The sequence below is a fragment of the Ptychodera flava genome, chromosome 11, assembly GCF_041260155.1.
Source record: "Ptychodera flava strain L36383 chromosome 11, AS_Pfla_20210202, whole genome shotgun sequence".
NCBI classification, from domain to species: Eukaryota; Metazoa; Hemichordata; class Enteropneusta; family Ptychoderidae; genus Ptychodera; species Ptychodera flava.
The window spans coordinates 15,834,959-15,854,046 of NC_091938.1; the positions used below are offsets into that span (position 1 = coordinate 15,834,959).

Consider the following 19,088-nt stretch of genomic DNA (forward strand, 5'->3'; position numbering starts at 1 on the left):
TGTACCCCACAAGCTCGCTTTAAAGAACAGTGTTTGAATTTATTTTTTTTTATTTTTATATACTTGTGAAAGGTAGTTGGTGTTTTATCATTGCAAACTTATACTGCATGCTTTCGTACAGTTAAACAAGAACATTTTCTTTATTTAGTATGTACTATGGAGGGCTTGGCTAAAATCCTGAAACAGAAACCTGTTAGAAGGGATTCAATCGATCTTTCGAAACCTAAGCCACCTCAAAGTGGTGACACACCAATTACGACTCCCCTAGACTTGGCACGTTTCAAGCGCAATGAATTCTACTGCGACTACTGCAACAAGCGTTGCAATTCAAGGATTCAGCTGCAGCAGCACTTCACTTCAATGAGCCATCAGATGAAGGTGATGTCAGACAAGGATAGGGAGCATGATTGGAATCACAGACCACCACCATGGAATGTACATGAAGACAATCTCAAAATGTGTGCAAGGTGAGTGGCAAATATCTGTTACCAACTTTCGATGTTACATCTGTGAATCACAGTCTACCTTTACCCACAAACGAAGTAACATCCAATCTAGAGCAATCGCTAGAAATCAAACCCTCTATCAACACCATCATGGCTCAGCACTGTGTGACAAACCACCAAACCCCCGAACCACACAAAGAACACATCAATAGGCAGCATGAATCATAACAATGAAACTTCAATATTTGAGTGTCACTGTACCAACGTAGTCTGTTTAACACAAAAATTGTAATATGATAGAACATACACCCCTTTGCCCACACATCATGAACCACCCTTCCATTCTATATATTTGTGGTGCCTGTTTCATTATCAGAGAATCAAAGCAGCCAAACGCCTGCCCATACGGTGAATGTACAGATGCTCACAGTCAGGATGAATTAGATGAGTGGAAAGAGAGAGCAGAGTATCGTAGATTGAAAAGGAACTTGGCAAAGGAAAGACATCTCTTTTCCTTTATGGATACACTAATAGAAAAGTACAGTAACCAAAGATCGGGCGAGAGAGTGGTATGTATGGCTGTCCTTAGGAACAGCTGAGCAATTTATTCTAAGTCTACTTTACTAATTGCCTATGAGATACATTGTTTTCGATTAAATTACATCTAAATGTTATAGCAATATGAATGACTTTGCAAATTTTGTGAGTCCAACAGTTACTAAATATCTACCGTGAAAACCCATTATCTAGGCCTAACAGTTTAAACAAAGGGCTAGTAGTCATGTTTATCAATACATTCTGAAGATGTTCCCAAAATATTGGGAGCATTGCAAACATCGTGGGTACCTGTTTCATACCTTGTAATATCTCAACTCTGCTCATCCACCTTCTTCCTTTATTTGAAGTTGAGTGAAAATCTTGAACATGTGGACATCCAATGTGATTCAGACTTGGTAATACCATTGGAGAAAGATGATAACAAAACTATCCAGCAGTGGCGATTCAAGCTATCATCAGACACTGTAAGTTTCTCTAACTTTTACTTGTTTTTATTACATGTCACAAACTGTGGCTTGTGAACCTACCTTTGCGATCCCTGCGATTTTGATAATAAGTTTAAAATAATAGGGAACATAAAACAAGTAAACTGACTTTTGTATTTCTTATATATACAGATGCAACTTGTTCGTGTGGGACTGCTATATGATTTCAGCCGTCAACATTTTCATCTGCTTGATGGCAAGAACAAGGTCCAAATCGCCTCTGTAGTAAAATTGTAACAGAGTATTACAAGTATGAAGTACCTATAACATTCGAGTCCCAGATATTTGGAAGTTTCCACCAATGGGTGGTGTTCGATTTCGGAGCTGAACCTGTTCTGGTGAAGAAGTTGACTGTTCATGTGGGCAGTCCTGAGGCCTTAGAAGCAGTCCGCCACTTACAACACCAAACTGATGTTAAGGCGTGGAATCGTACAAACAGTACTATCATACCCTTTGATGTTTCTGAGCGCCCTGAGTTTGATACCGAGCTCTTAGAAAAGTACAAGGACCCTTCCACATTTAAGGAACAAACTATACAAGTTCGAGAGTATGAACTCAACAGAAACAACTATAAACATCAGATGCACCGTCTGTTAAACATGGAGGAGTTATCACAACTAAAAATCCTCGAGATGTAAGTTGCATGCTAGCGTTTGCATTGAAACTATGTCTTGGATAGCTAAATATAAGCTGATGAATGAAGTTGTGACGGTTAATTTCCTCGATGAGATATATTAGCTGCTATCCTATCAACCAGACGAAAAGCACTTTGGCACCACATTCCAGCATGACTTATTTGTAAAAGCCTCAAAAGCCCACAAACGCATATAGGTACATAGACATACTTCCTGCTGACTTTTCTCGGAAAGTCATATTTGAACATGATGGTTTTTGCTGACTTAGTAATTTAAGTGTGTGTTTCAGTGATCCTCTGGGAAGCGAAGATGCATAAAACCTTTTTACACGACTAGATGTGGTGGTATTATAATATAATTTGAATGTTTGATCAATGTCAGCAACTCGCTAAGTATGAATGTCGGCGCCAGAATCACTGAGGGATATCCAATCCAAAAAAAAGCTTGCCTGTTAAACAAGTATGTTGTTAGGGTTTGGATCTTGTATAATGATGTATTTTTGGATGCTGCTTATCCTTATCAGGACCATTTCCAACAACCCATTTAGGAAAAGCATACTCTAACATATTACTAAATACGAAGAACAATGAATATATAGTCACAGAAGAACAATGAATATATAGTCACAGAAGAACAATGAATATATAGTCACAGAAGAACAATGAATATATAGTCACAGACGTACTGCTTCCTATGACCTATATCTTCTGTTTATAATTGTAGGATGAATTGTAAAACAGTTATAAAAGGTTTGAAATCGATCTCTCCGGATTCCACAAAAGGAACGACCACACTTTATGCTCCAAATGGTGAACTGTATGGTGAGGTCGAACTTAACCAAGAACTCTCTGATGACTATGCAGCTGGTAGAATCCTCCTCAGAAGTGTCAATACAGTACTTGTAAAGCCGTGTAACTCTGCAGCTGAGGTCGTGTACGAAGCTAAAGTCGTCAGTAATGAGGATTTCACTGGCATCGACAAACATACCGTCTTCATACAACTGAGCAAGCAGTTCTGTGAAGCCTTAGGGCTTCATGATCAGAAGGAGATTGAAGTAGAGATCCAGTTTCGCATAAATCGTCTACCATTCTGTCGTCAACACTATGCAGTTGATCTGCTTACTGAAGAGAAATTGCAGTGCATTTTCCCTCACTTTCGACGTATGGAGGAAGAAATAAAGCAAAAACTGAAGAAGGTCCCGGGACTGAAGATGAACAGCAACCAACTAAAGGCAGTTACATCTATAACTGGAAAGAATGGAGATATAAAGAAACCATTAATAATTTATGGACCATTTGGAACTGGTAAAACATACACTATGGCGATGTCGATCAAACAGCTGGTTACAAAACAGCCTGATGCAAAGGTATTACTGTGCACCATATCAAATAGGTAAGAAGAACTTGCACCTAGGTATACCATATGTCATTAAAGACTTTGAGACATAGTACATCCCGCTGGAAGTTGCTATTTTTTGTTTCAATGAATGACGCCAACTACTTCTAGAAAAATTATAAAGATATTATTTATCTGTTTTAATCACAGTGCTGCAGATTTATATATAACAGAATACTTTGACAGAATGGTGAGAGAAGGATGTGAGCAAATTAAACCACTCCGTATCTATGCTGGAAATCGTCGCTTCGAAACAATACAAGAAGTGGTTGCTAAGTATTGTCCCCATCAAGAGGTTAAAGCTGGGATTCGACAAGTACGCATGCCAAATGCAGAGGATGTGCAGGAGGTGAAGGAGTATTCTGTCATCGTGACCACTCTGACAACCTCTGTCGTATTGCAGAGGATTGGATTGGAAGGTCATTTCACTCACATTTTCATCGATGAGGCCGGCCAGGCACTTGAAACTGAGGCTATCATGCCAATAACACTGGCTCGTCTGAATACCAAGGTCGTTCTGGCAGGAGATCATCAGCAAATGAGTCCAGAGGTGAGTATTAAAGTTTGTTCAGGTGATCTCAGGCAACTCGCTTCAATGCTTTATGTGTCCTTTCCAATGGTGCAATACCAAACTCATATTATTGCCTTATTGCACATCTTAACTCAAATAGGTGCATTCAGATCATGCCCGGAAACTTAAGTTTGACCAGTCACTGCTCACACGACTATTTAAGGCGTACATCAAAGAAGGTTCATCGAGTCAGCCATTCCGAATCATGCTGGATGAAAATTACAGGTGTCAGGAAAACATTTTGAAGTTTATATCCCTGCTGTTCTATGGCAAGGCATTGATTGCATCATCAGATCCACCTCAGAAGCGCCACCCAGAGATTTACCCATTAGCATTTTACAGTGCCAGTGGGGAGGAACGGATCATTGGAACATCTTATTACAACACTGCAGAGGTAATAGCCTACATACTTCATTATTTGTGACCGTATTTCATCGCAAGGAATAAGATAGGGTGTGTCGATGACATTGAGAAATTGAAAAAAATGAAATGTCTTATGTGTCAAAACTCCATAATATAATGGGTCAAAAATCATGAATGGAGAGATTTTACCTATTTTTTGGTTTACTATAATGCAATTGTGACTATTATATTGAATGAAAAAACATATCGCTGATGACTCTTGCTCATCCAAGAAATGATCTTAGAAGGTAAAGGTAAAGGTAACTAGTCAACAGATTCTTGTTTTTATACAGGAAACGATCTAAAAATAAAGGTATTGCTTGTTGTACATATGTATCTGTGGTAACTAATCATATTCAGAGGAGGGTGTGCTCAGTATTACAACTTGACTCACCACTCTACAACATCTGATATCACCATCAATGAAAGTGACTTTAGGTCGATATTCGTGTGTATGACCATTTTGTAAGCATGTATCTGTCATAGCTACCATACTTAGTATTCAATTGTAAAATGTTATTGTGTCTTATTTTTGTAACAAAGTTTCGTGTTCTTACATTCAGTATCTTTTTAATTGTTTAGGTTCTGGAGCTTGCACATAGAATTGAGTCATTGTGTCGTAATTGGCCAAAGGAGTGGGGCAAAAAAGATCTTAGCACTATAGGTGTAATTTCCCCATATTCCTCACAGGTAAGCACAAAAAGCAAAATCGTCTTCAAACACATGTCATCGGTATTAAATAGTGGCATTAGCATTGCCCCTAATTTAATGTTCACAGTAGGGGGGCTACTTCAAATTTAACCTCTAGTAAAAGTAAACTTTAGTGTTTAGGACACATGAATATCACATATTTTGGTACATGTCACTAATATCACTATGAATACATCATGTACACTGGGAATGTCTTTGTTCAAGTTAAGCTTTGAACTTGTGCTTTTCGTAGGAAATACTTGTGTCCTTCTAGTGAGCAATGGTTTCTTTAGACTGCAAATACATTCAAAATTAATAACAGCAAACAAAGATGTAGATCCTGAAAGTATATTCTTCATTTTTCTTTGTAATAAACGATCCTGTGGGGAAATTCATAGAATGCAATGTGGTATAATGAAACCTAGAGAGCAAAATTTAAGTTATAAAGAAACGGGATGTGTTGTATTACCTTGGTATGGTAGCCATCGGATTCCAGCTTGGCTTCAAAAGGTATAAAATTGTCATTTGCCTTTACAGATGTTTCTAAAGGTAATTAATTCTTACAGACATGTTGGTACATGCCAGTTCAAAAGCGTCAAAGTGGTTTAATATATTGTATGTTTTACTTTAGGTTCAGCAAATTCGAAGTAGTCTTCGTCAAAGAGGTCTCGGAAAAATATCTGTTGAACATGTCTTGAATGTTCAAGGTAAATATAACTATGCAATGAATAGCAAAATCCTTAGATTCAGTTATGTCTTGTATTGGTTAAAGTGTGCATTTCCTTGAACTAACTCACGTTATCTCATTGACTGATATGGATTTATGAGCTTGATCATGCCCTTGGTTTAAACGTAGTAATTCAGAAAAAGTTAACTCATTTGAATACATGAACATGATAATGATATATCATCATTTCTTCAGGTTGGCTAAATTTATAGAGGCGATATTGACCTTATCTAAATTTTCATTATATATTGTTCTGCATACTATTTTACTTTCAATGGTAAATCAGTAAATACTGCACTTACTTTAAATATTCAATATGTCTGTTCCTTTGGTTCATTTTTCATGACAGGCAAGGAATTTCGTGCTGTATACATTAGCACTGTTCGAACTTCTAAAGCTGTGGACACTGGTGAGTCTGATGTAGAAAGTTTAAATCTTGGATTTCTGTCAGATAAGAAATTGCTGAATACAGCTCTAACCCGTGCACAGTCATTGGTTGCAGTAGTTGGGGATCCTATCGCCCTGTGTGCAATTGGGAAGTGCTCAAATAACTGGCGAAGCTTCATATCAGAGTGTGAAAAAAACCAGAGCATTCATCCTGATACACTGACTATCGAGAGTATTGAACAGCAGGTACTTTCAGAACATAGACAACTAAACCCACAAGCTGCTGAGTTTATTCCCTTGAAGAAGGTTAAATCACAGCCAGCAGAACATTCTGAAGGAAAAAATGGAACCACAAAAAACGGTGCCGTTAAAGCATTGTACTCTCAAGTCAGTAAAGTTACAGACCCTGTTTCTTTGCCACCATCTCATGTCTCACACAACCAAGAACGACATTCCAGGTGTTCCTCACCCTGGAGGAGTGATGAAAAACGAAGGGAAACCAAAGCCACCCAAGGCCCAGAAGATAATAAGCTTAAAAATAGACAGCAAACAACAGTCACTGATGCAGAAAGGAGATTATTTAATGATAACGAGGGAAGTTATGACGAATGGGAGTCCGATGATGAAGAAGATGTATTGGAGTCCCTAGATATTGATGAAATACTACAAGAGTTAGCTAGACAGTTGGATGAAACTAGAAGAAAGTACAGTGAGGGACGAGCTTTTGAAGATGTAGCTGATAGTGATGAAGAAGTGGCGCCTGCGGAAAGAAACACAACCATTAGAAACAGAGAAGGGATGTCCTACAGACACAATTTTAAATCAGGCAATAGAATAACATCACGTCAACAGAGAAGAATTGGTGCTGACCATGACGAAGATTATGACTCAGATTCTGATGATTATGTGTGGAATCCATATGAAAATGAAACACTTGAAACAGATGAAACTACACTGATCAAGGAATATAGTCCAGAAGACCTTAAGGAGAAGATCTCGTCAGAGCCGCAGGTCTACAAGAGATGTAAACTCTATGTAGACCCAACTAGAACTTATGCAGTCACTTTAGATGAAACTGAAGATCAAGAGATAGAAATTACGACCAAACTAAAACGAGGAAGGGCGCTTAATAATGATGAAGTGGTTGTTGAAATTCTTAATTGCGCAAGTGACTTCCCAGATGGTGATGAGAGGAAAGAAAAGACCTATGGCACTGTAGTAGGTATTTTAGAAAGAGCTGTTGACCCAAGGCTACAGAAAATTGCGTGCATTATTGACGAACACTCTCCTAATCTTATGTCACCCATTAACAGAAATCTTCCAAAGATGATATGGATTCAGCCTCGTGATGATACAAAGTCGCGATCCCCAAATATAATACCAATCTGCACAATGACGAAGGGAGGGGATTTGAAGATTAAACGCCATGAGAAAGTTACCAATAAAGATCGGCCAAATAAAGTGTTTCTCGTCAGGTTCCTTCGTTGGCATCCTCAGTATCGTTATCCGATATGTGTTGTAATTGATGTCCTTCCATATGGAGATACCCTAGCTACTGGTACTGCAATACTTAAATCAGAGTATGGTGTCAAAGCAACGTACAAGACAGCAACAAAACGAGAGCTTGCAAGGATGTACCCTGACAAGTGGTCAATTCCTTCATCTGAGTATCAGAATCGAAAAAACCTACAGCACTTGGATGTGTTTACAGTAGACCCCGCAGAATCTACAGATCTCGATGATGCATTAAGCGTTGAGCGCCTAAGTCACAATAAATACAGAGTAGGTATCCACATAGCTGATGTTTCATTCTTCGTGCACCCCTCCAGTGAGTTGGACAAGGAGGCCTTCCGAAGAGCAACGTCTCATTATCCATGGAAACAGAACCCAATCCATATGCTTCCACCACAGCTGAGTACCAAGCTATGTAGCCTGATTCCTGGAAAAGATAGACTAGCCCTTACTCTTTTCCTCACAATGACAGAAGATGCTGAAATAAGTGACCAAAACATCTGCCGCTCGATCATTAGATCAAGGTCGAAATTGTCATATGAAGATGCAGAAAAAGCCATAAATGGTGACCAAGGTACAATGGCCATAACCGACAGCATTAAGGAAAGTATAGATATCCTGCACGGGTTGACATGTAAACTGCAAGCACAACGTCTTGGTGATGGACGATTTTGTTGCAACTATGAAAACCATGATGTTGCGACATCACCACAAGCACATTCCATGGTTGAAGAACTAATGTTGCAGGCCAATATGCAGGTAGCCAGTCTGCTGGTTGAAGTCTTTCCACACTGTACACCTCTGCGAAGACAGAAACCCCCACGAGATGAAAAGTTGGCTGAATGGAAGAAAAAGCATGGCCATCAAATTTCAAACAGCCTTGACATAGCCACAAAATCTGATTTACTTCAGTTGCAAGAGTATTTCAAACCTGGCCTTGGGGCTGATGTGGACGTATTGAATACAGTATGGGAACAGGTGGTGGGTGCCGTTCAGGTTGACGATTTAGCCGAACTCAAGAAAATAATTCTTGATGACCAGAATCATCCGCAGTTGGCTGTAATGTCCAGTGATTACAGGAAAATCCAGGAACGGTCTATCTATACTTCGTCCAAGAACATAAGTGAAGAGAGGTCACATTTCTCGCTGAATGTGAGCGAATATACCCATTTTACATCGCCAATAAGACGTTATATCGATATCGTTGTTCACAGACTTGTGATCGCATACTTGACTGAACAGGCTCCGCCGTACAGTGAAACCAACATCACAGAAATTTGTAAAAACTGTAACCAACAGGCTCTCTTTGCAAAGGAGTTTGAAAGAGCAATGATGGCATTGCATATTGCAACGACATTGAAAGAGAAACCAGTACGCTCACTAGCTTTCATTGATTCAACATCAGATGGAGACATTCACCTACAAGTACCAGAATACAACATACACATTCCTTCTTCCCAGCGTGTAGTAAAGTTCAATACTCTCCAGCCATGTGAGCAACCAAATATTGATGAAGAAAACACTCCCGTGACATTGAAATGGAAGGCACGAATCTATGAGCGAAGAGCAGATGAAGATGTTCAAATGGGTCTCCCTCCTGTAAGGCGTATTGCGACAGCTGTCCTTCCACCAGATAGGTTTGTCAAACATGTTCCTGGCAGTCTGTGGCAGGAAATGATGGCATGCCTTATTAACAATAAGCGACCAAACCTCCGTACAGTATTGCACAGGATCAGTATTATACTCAACAACCCAATGACTGGGTTCCCTCTTGGATTTGGTAACCAACTTACTTACTGTACGGAAGTCACCTCAGAAGGTATTGGTCCAGATAACCTTGGTGATAGCAAGCACTTCTGTCAGTACGAACGTACTTATGCTTGTGGTGAGGTTGTCGAAGTGCAGTTATCTACCAAGATCAAGAAAGGAACATTAACTCCCTATGTTCAACTGTTCAATCTAACACCCAAGCTGGATGTCTGTATTGAGCATCGCGGTGACCCTATTCACTGCTTTGCAGAGGTTGCAAACGAAAGAACTGCGATCTTGAGAAATAAGCGTAGTATCACTGAATATCAGAGAATATGGAGAAAGCTGATCGCAATGAGTGCTGCCCACAGTGCTGTTACAGCTGGTGAAAACGTTACAATTCACACAGTGGGAATCCAGTGGTCAAAATGTGATGACCGTGATGATACCTATGAGGGATTATTCCGCTTGCCAACTGAATTTTGTATGAACAGGCATATTAAATTCAATGGTGCAAGAATTGAAAATAAAAGCATGAACAAGCACTATGACTTTGTATGTGTCAGGTATAGGATGACCGACAGCGACCAAACCTACAAAAAGAGTAGTGATGAAGTGTCCGATAGGCCAAATGGTTTCTGCTGGGTCAGTCATTGCGTTACTACTGCCGCAGAAAGATATGACGATTTCGTGGAAGTTCACATTCTAATAAACCAGACCAGAACTCAGTTTCCTGATCGACTTCTTCATCAAAGACCGAGCAAACTGCTGCCATGTACAATTGAGTGGATTCCACAAACTATGCCTGACAGGTAGGTCAGCTGCTCCGTTTATTGCGATTACTTTTCCCAATACTCCAGGTCAATCATCCACATCGTTTGATCGGGAAAATACGCCATTTTCTCTTCTGAATTTAAGACACGGATCACCTTGATGGATGTGAAACAGCAACGCCTTTTATTTTCATTCAAAGGATATATATCGCCAAGACTCAAATGCCGCCAATGAGCTTATAATCTCTAGAAAGTTGGTAAATATATGATACATTTTATTTACTCAGTCCATTATAATTTAACGTAAAACTTCTAAATTCAATTCTTAATCTACTTTCCTTCAGGCGAGTGAAAGAGGCAATGGAAAGGTTAAAAAACGCATCGAAGTTTATCCAAGACATCTGCCTTGGGCGAAAGATAAGTATGGATGGTAAGGAAGCATTACTGTTTTACAAATTGACAGTATTTGCACGTATTGTTTATAAAAATGGAGCATAAAGAAACAACCCTTCTTCCAAGTAGGCTCCACACAAATTGTGTCGGGGCAAACAGAAGAACAATCTGCAAACGCGCTATTAATGACTGTTAAAATGAAGATATTGTGTTCAAGGGTGACTGGGAATGATCTTAATGTTTTAGTGTAAGACCAATTCATGGGCCCTTCAGTATGTATATAAATAATGCATGTTACACCTCTCCTGATAATGACAATGAAACATGGGTTACATTTGTATGGCATTATGAGCTTGTTCTGATGGGAACCATTTCAGTCTTGTTTATGATCCGTTCTTGCTACTTTGAATATGAATAAGATCCACAACCTCCTGCTGTTTTGGTCCACTTCCACCAGCGATGTCTTACCTGATGCTAGCTCTGGCGGCAAAGACGATCGATCTGAAGTATCATCACAAATGGCTTTGCTCGGATGTTTTCGTCACAAATGCCATTATGAATACCTCCCACAAATATTATTCCAATACAAATATAATTGGTATAATAGGGTGGAAAGGTCATTTCATCAGCCCTTTAGTATGATACATAACCAAAGCAGAGGAATGATAAGCTTTTGTATTTCACGATACGAACATAAATGTAATACCACATACCTTGTTTTTCGAGTGAAGCAATCTTCTCAACCAGGCGGCATTCGATCATAACAGTTTGCATATGGACAAATAAATGTGTATATAAACTCATAGGACAAATCTCATATAGCCTTCAAAGAACCTGTTTACAGTGTCTGCATATTGGGATTTTGGCTCAGGCAAGTTCGTTTGCCCACAAATTGTACTTGGACCCAAGATCGTCCCTGCTTTTACAAAGCGTTTTGATTCCTTAGTTATAAGGGTATCCGGGGGTTCCTATATCATTCCGTCATATTTCGTCTGTTTCCTTTTTCATGTCTTGTATGTGTGCTGCTATTAAAACATGTCGGTCATTGACGTTCAAACCCTACATATTTAAGCCTAGATTAATTATTCAGCATATTTATTGTTTTTCAGACAGCAAAATCGCCCTGACAGTCAGTGATACCGAGATTAAATCACCTCGCCGACCATTCTACAAGCTGAACCCCGTCCAAGATCAAGCCGTGAAAACAGCGCTATTCAAACCATTTACACTTATTCAAGGACCACCAGGTATTTCAAGTCGTCTTTCTTTCTTTCTTTCTTTCTTTTTGTCTGTCTGTCTGTCTGTCTGTCTGTCTGTCTGTCTGTCTGTCCCTTCACCTCCCATTCCCGTCCCATTTCTCTTATTTGTTTGCCAAAGTCAGTAAGTGAGTTGTATGTGCATCGTTATTTCTTTATCTTTTCAATTTTCAGGTACTGGCAAGACAGTCACTGGCGTACACATAGCAAATTGGTTTGTGTATTTGAATGGACAAGTACGTCTATTCGACCATAGACAAGTCATGTATTGTGGTCCATCTAACAAGTCAGTTGACGTGGTTACTGGTAAGTACAGCCAAAGTTGTTGAGTTTAATAAATTGTTATGGTAGAACGCGCCTCGGGGACAGATAGTCTGACTCTCAATTTCTGCAATTCGTTTCTGATGTACCACTTGTGGGGGCTCATTTTAAAGCTCTTGGAGCAAAAAAAATTTTACCGGCTTAGTTTTTCGAAAATCCAAAATATATTTCCCCTATACAGTTAACACAGGAATGGCGGCCATTTTGAATGTCAAATATTGCAAAATGTTCAATTATTTGTTTCTCTAGTTCCCAACTTTGCACAGTGACCCCCGATGTTTATTTGTTGAATAGACAAGTAAACGGTTGAAAATTTCATTCGGAAAAAGTTTGAGCAAAAGTTTAATTCATTCACTTTCGAGGCGCAATTTACCTTAAAACGGGCGAACGTCATGCCCGGCAGGGCTGTCCATCATTCTTTTAACAGTTGCCGAGGTGCAGTCTGAGGTAAGCTGGCCTTTCACCACTGTGGTTTGGCCCAAGTCACTCGTTATCAATGATGATTTTGAACCTATTTACAGGGAATTAGGGGTGGACCGGTGAAAGAATATTGCAGACGGTTTGTTTACATAGTGACAGTTTTTGTCTTGTTGTTTCAGCATATTTAAAGAAGATTGCTCACATAAAGATTGTAAGAGTTTACAGCGAGAGCATCGAACGGCAGTATTTCCCAGTTCCAGGCATGCCGGAATATCCGTTGAGATCCAGGGGTGGTGAAGTCACCATGTCAGAGGAGCATAAAGATGTAGCTCTGCACTTCCTGATACGGCAGTCAACCAACCCCTTCCATCAACAGATAAAGAATTTCGACAAGATTTTCCGGGATCCAGGATATTCGTATAATCGCGAAGACGAAATGAACTACCGCGGCCTTGTCAAGGAAGCAGAGAAGATCGTACTACAACAGAGCGATGTCATCTTGTGCACCTGTGTTACTGCTGGTGCCCGACGAATAGCCGAGGGTACTCGAATACAACAGTGCATCATCGATGAGTGTGGTATGTGCACCGAACCAGAAACGATCGTGCCCCTGGTGACGACCGAGCCGAAGCAAGTTGTCCTGATCGGCGACCACAAACAGCTGCGTCCAATAGTGACAGAAGAGATGTCGAAAAAGTTAGGCATGGAGATATCGGTGCTGGAAAGATATGAGAAGAAAGCAATGATGCTAACAATGCAATACAGAATGGTAAGATTAAGCCTTTGAGCACTAAAGTCAATTTTGTCCCCTTTATAAAATGTACCTCAGTCAACTTTTGTTGGGTTTTTGCCAAAATTTTGATAACAAACTGTGGCCAATGAAATGCTGTGTTCATGTGGTCCAAAATTATCAGAAAAAATTACAGAAAAGTTCATAAAAATTGATGAAATGTTGCATTGAAATTTTGGTGGGAAAAATACAGTAGTCAAAGGGTTGAAATTCTGTCGTTCCTGAGGGCAAAAAGATGAGATTGTTACCATATTGGACAGACAAAGGTTTAATTCATCAGAGTTTCCTCTGAGTTCTAAGATATCGTGGCACTCCGGCAAGAAAATATCAAATCTTGCTAACCAACAAGGAGTTCGATATGCAAACCCCGTCATTTACACAGAGGCGGTAATGGCTCAATGAAAATGATAAAACAAACGTGTATAACTTTGTGAAGATTGGCCTTCGAAACTGACTACCATAATTTTAACCCAAAGTATTGAATTTTTCGCGATTTTCTCCTGTCAGTGCCTGATGTAAACTGTTGCACCCAGGATAGTAAGGCATAAAACTTACAGTTTTGAGATAATTTTCATTCAATATACATTTGACTGGTAGGCCTAATGGAGCGATGAGCAAATGTACGTACCAATTTTGTCAAGTTCGATCTTCGTAATCATCTTTGTGTAAACAAGAGACAATAGTAAGTCGGCAGTGTTATGAAATTCTGAATCGTCACTTCAACTTATCTTAGGAGGATACTCAAACACTAGTTATGTTTTCATTCACCTCCATCCTTCATCCACAGCATCCGGGGATTTGTCGGTTCCCGTCTGAGCATTTCTATGATGGTAAGCTCGAGACTGCCGCTCAAGTGCTTCATCGACCACGTGGTCTCAACATTTGGCCCGGTGGAGAGCAGAACCCTACTGTGTTCTGCCACATCGTTGGTACTGAAGAACGGTTAACAGTGTCGACATCGGAAGGAAGTGAACAGTCTAGGAGCAATTTGGATGAAGTTGAGCAAGTCGTGAGTTCAAGACTGTGTGCTTTAACCCTCCCACCCTATTTCATTGTGTAGAGATCCAACTGTTCCATACAATACAGCAGGGTTTCGCCAAACTTTTGCGAAGACAGGGTTGAATACAGAACACCATGCGTATTTTTAGAACACGTTGATAGTACTTGCGTCACTGTGTTTTATAGATTTGATTCACAGCAAATGCTTGTCGTGAAGAGACAGTCAGTTTGAAAGATCACAATTGAGGTTACCAAAGGGGAGTGTCAATATTAGATATCACATACAGTTTTAATACGAGAGAATCCGTCACCTTCTCACTCACCAGAATCACTCCCATTTGTATTGTAGCGCAAAGTCCTCAACAGAAAGTAGTAGACGGTGAATTAAAAGATTGGAATGAGTTCGCTACAACAGATCTGAATTTTGAAGGTTTAATGACATGCAAAAGTTTTTATTTATTTCCTAGCATAAAATGTCGTAGTTTCCTTCCTCCATGGTCATATAATATGATAACAGACATTTATACCACGAACGTTTGTTAAGTCTCAAAAATATTCTCAGAAGGTTAAAATCTACAGAAAATAGTCTGTCCCATGAAATCATTTCGATTATCCCACTATAAAGCGTCATTTGAATCGCTCCTACACATTTTAAGAACCTTCGAAAGATACCATAATTTAATTGTAAAGCTTCATATTGCACGATCACTTGAAATTTTATTCAGAAATCCGACTTCCATGTTTTGAGCACTCTTCATCAGACAAAATCGTATTTCTTCCAGGTGCGAATGGCTATAACATTAGTGGTCCGTCACTTTGTGAACCCAGCATCCATCATCATCCTCTCTCAGTATAGAGCGCAGTGTTCAGAAATAACCAAGAGGTTGGAGGCCAAAGGTCATGCAAATATAGCAGTTAATACTGTCATCGTAAGTCAAGGTAAGACGGGATAAAACTGGATCCGTTTGATCTGTCAACATATGCATGGAACATTACACGATCTCTTTGCCTGGCATGGCGGATATCGGCGCTTTCTGTCACTCGGTTCGGGGGAGGGGGGTGATTTCATCGCCGTTGTAAAGGCTTATTATCGTTGGATTTTTCATTAAAAGTAATTGGTTCAACAGATGTTTAAAACGGTACTAAACCAAATTTTGTTAGTAAAGCGTGGACAGTTTCAAAGGAAACACAAGACAGAAAAAACCAGCTCTCTGTAATCTAATCCCCAAAAAAGTCGATCTCTATCTCAGACAGCAGAGAGTCATACATTTTTCTGCTTTTTATGATCCCATTATAAAAAATATGCCGTTGAATAATTTTTACAGCAGGATTAATCGAAGTTCATGTACACATTAACGCAGTGAGTTCGAACTCTTCAAGTTTGACAAATATGCTGTGACCTGACAGGATTTATGCCTTGAATCCAGTAATCCTTTCAAAGCCTGAAAATTGTGAGCGATGTTGTCATACTATCTTCATGGGATGTTCTTTTCTCTGTTTCTTCAAATGCGATGACTACATCAGGAAGTGAGTGGGACTACGTCATCTTCTCAACTGTGAGGTCACTGCCGAAGGTGGAGATCGAAGAGAAGCCGTCACAGGGATGGTTGCGTAGCAACCTGGGGTTCATCACTGATGAACATCAGATAAACGTAGCGATAACCAGAGCTAAACGTGGTTTGATCATAGTAGGTAAGCAACCAGTGAATGTTCAAGGTTCGAACAGTCACGATGTGGTACATGGTTTTAGAGGAACTTTATAGAAAAGTCTGACTGATCCCAGTCGCTTGGCTTTTTCTCGGAAGCATTTACTGGCCGGCCTAGCCGTGGGCCATCGCGTTCAGCCCACGATCGATATCAACGCAGCAGCATATACCACTAACTTGACAATCTGTTGAAGTTTATGCCTTCAAATACCTCCTGTTAATTGGAGCATATGCATTGCACAAGCTGTAGACTACAAGATGTACCCATGTTTGTGTATGATACAATGAAATTCGACCTTCCTGCTACATTCTGTACGTTGAGTCGTCTTACATTTGACTTGATCAGCCGATTATATTAGGCTAACACACGATTAGAAAATATCCAAAAAGCATTCCTTCTAATTTTTCAGCGCTTGGGTATAAGCTTGACTAGATATAGACGATTAATGAGTTTATTTGTTATTTCTTTGTTTGTGTGATTCGTTGTGAATAGTTTCATAATAATATTGTCCAAATTTTGCCTACAGGAAACAGGGAGTTGCTGGGAACGCATGGCATGTGGAAAAACCTGCTTCGAAAGTACGAGCAAGACCGCTGCCTCGTCCAAGCCAAGGACTTTTTACAGTTGCCAATGCGATAGGGTGTCACTATGACAAAAAGCTGTTCACTCAACGGCGTTGTCGGGCGACGTTTTTTCCATACACCTTCGGGCGCCCAGGCTGACTTACAATGTTAATATTATCCCGATTGAGTCAAGGCATATTTACGCAAACAATATCATGGGCCAAAACCATTCTGCTAGGAAACAAAAGCTAAAAGTAGTAGAGTTTAGAAGATTACAGTCTATGTACTTGAAAAGAATGCAATTGCTTTGCTTACCTGTTTGTAGCGACTTTATATTACAATCATGATATAAATTTTCAGAATATAGAGGTTCTGTTATCGTTAACAACTTATTCTCGCGATATTTTCTATTTTGAAATTGCTGATTTCTCAAGTTTTTGAAGTTTTGTCACATCAATAGAATTGGCAGCTTACCCTTGTACGTTTTAAGTATTTTAATAGTGTTCAGAAGGCGTACGTCATATATTTCTACATGTTTGTTCTAGGCAGTTGATAACAAGGTCAATGAAAACACGATATCAAGTATGCACATATCAAATATAGTATGGTAAACCACAGTACCTCCACACACTGTGGAGGGACTGTGGGTAAACATTCCAACAACATCACCACATTTTTACTATCATTTTGATGTCTTACAATGCGAACCTTTCAAGATTTCAGATATCGATTCTATTTTGATCTCCGAGATTATGACCATAATTACACTACTTACGGGAAAGGGGATGAGTAGTTGATCAAGTTGACAATATAGCGGGCCAGAAAAAAACGTAGTTTTCAACTCACAGAAGCGACACACGAAGAAGTGCGCATTGATGTTTTTATTGTAATTATGACCAAAGTGGAATTACCACGCCAGAAAGTTAGAAAATTATAAGAAGAAAATTTTCGATTTTTGTATTTGTAGGAAAATGTCATACACGTTATATTGACACTGTGGATCAATGTCTCTTTATGTCTCATGTATGTACTTTTTTACTTACGGCCATGAGCTTACAATTTTAAATCCCATGTTAACCGAGATTTTTGTCATATTGTTCCATGTAATCTCAGAAATCATGCAAAACTTTATACTGTTATCGAAACTTTATACCTTTTTAACATCGTGAGAAATTTATAAATTTTGACGATCGTTATTATCAAATACAATTGTATCCCAGATGCATGAAACTATCTCGCTTTTGTCTTTGTTTGATGGATCACTTTAAACACGCAATACAAACAGCAACTTTAAGGCGTCAGTTGAAACGGGATGTGTTATGTCGTTTGTTGATGGAGAAACTTATCATATGGTTAAGGTAGAATGCGCGCCTCGGGGACATGTTCAGACTTTCAAATTTTTACAATACTTTTCTGGTTTTCCGCTCATGTGGGTTCATTTTGGACCTCATGAAGTAAACGAAGTTTTCACCGGCGTATTTTTGTGAAAATCGAAATGTATGTCCCCGATAAGTTAACACATCGACCACAGCGATGACGGCCATTTTGAATTTCATGCGTCAGCAAAGTTAAGGTACTAGTTGTTTGTTTCTCTGGTTCCAAATTTTGCACGATGACTTCTGACTTTGATTCTTGATTTTGCAAGGTTTAGAGTCGCCACGAAAAAAGTTTGAGGAGGTGTGAGTCTTTAAAAGCTTATAAGTTTCGAGGTGCGTCACAGCGATCAACACTGCACTGCGACAAAGAAACAGCAATGATTGAGCCTGGTAATAGTGAGGGGCTGTCCGCAGTTGTCTCGCCAGGTTGGTTGTGTCTGATTTTGGTTCGTTTCTGTGCGATTGTCAGACCTATCTAAGAATTTGTTAAACGGATGCGCAAGTCCTTCCAATGAACTGTGGGTCGGCCAAATAAAGACTACGGCATTGGGGAGATGTGGGTTAAGTCCCGATTTTGGTACAAGTGTGTCCTGAACAGGTGAAACTACAGTACAGAGCACAAACTATATATTTTTCCCTTATAGCAGCAGAGTTACATCAGCGTAAATATCAACCGGCATGGAGGCTTTCTGCTAAATAACTAAAAGCGATCTAAAGTGTAGCAACGCATTGGACACGGAAAGGATCATTAAAAAATTCGCAAATTGGGCCGAAAAGCTTTTCTCTATCCTCGCTTGCTTTAAAAAAAACATACGTTATGTTACGCTCGGTTGAGAAATTAAATACAAAAATGAGATTGCGCAAAACACGACAGACAACATCAATATATTTAGGATCACGTGGTATGTACTGTACAGTTTTGGACAGTGAACT

The 19,088-nt window shown here is 39.5% G+C and overlaps 2 protein-coding genes across 2 annotated transcripts; both read left to right on the plus strand.

The window, feature by feature from the left end:
* The first annotated feature begins 156 nt into the window (after positions 1-156).
* Positions 157-1,683, plus strand: LOC139144380 (zinc finger CCCH domain-containing protein 7A-like). Its single transcript, XM_070715082.1, has 4 exons — positions 157-467; positions 823-1,015; positions 1,352-1,468; positions 1,660-1,683. Exons 1-4 carry the CDS (start codon positions 157-159, stop codon positions 1,681-1,683), a joined length of 645 nt encoding a protein of 214 aa, XP_070571183.1.
* Positions 1,622-18,087, plus strand: LOC139143627 (3'-5' exoribonuclease HELZ2-like). The gene is made up of 15 exons (XM_070714117.1): positions 1,622-2,123; positions 2,848-3,516; positions 3,670-4,069; positions 4,191-4,484; positions 5,075-5,182; positions 5,814-5,889; positions 6,259-10,369; positions 10,675-10,760; positions 11,833-11,970; positions 12,154-12,285; positions 12,900-13,489; positions 14,298-14,519; positions 15,292-15,448; positions 16,034-16,201; positions 16,743-18,087. Exons 1-15 carry the CDS (start codon positions 2,071-2,073, stop codon positions 16,853-16,855), a joined length of 7,317 nt encoding a protein of 2,438 aa, XP_070570218.1. The 5' UTR covers positions 1,622-2,070; the 3' UTR covers positions 16,856-18,087.
* The last annotated feature ends 1,001 nt before the right edge of the window (positions 18,088-19,088 follow it).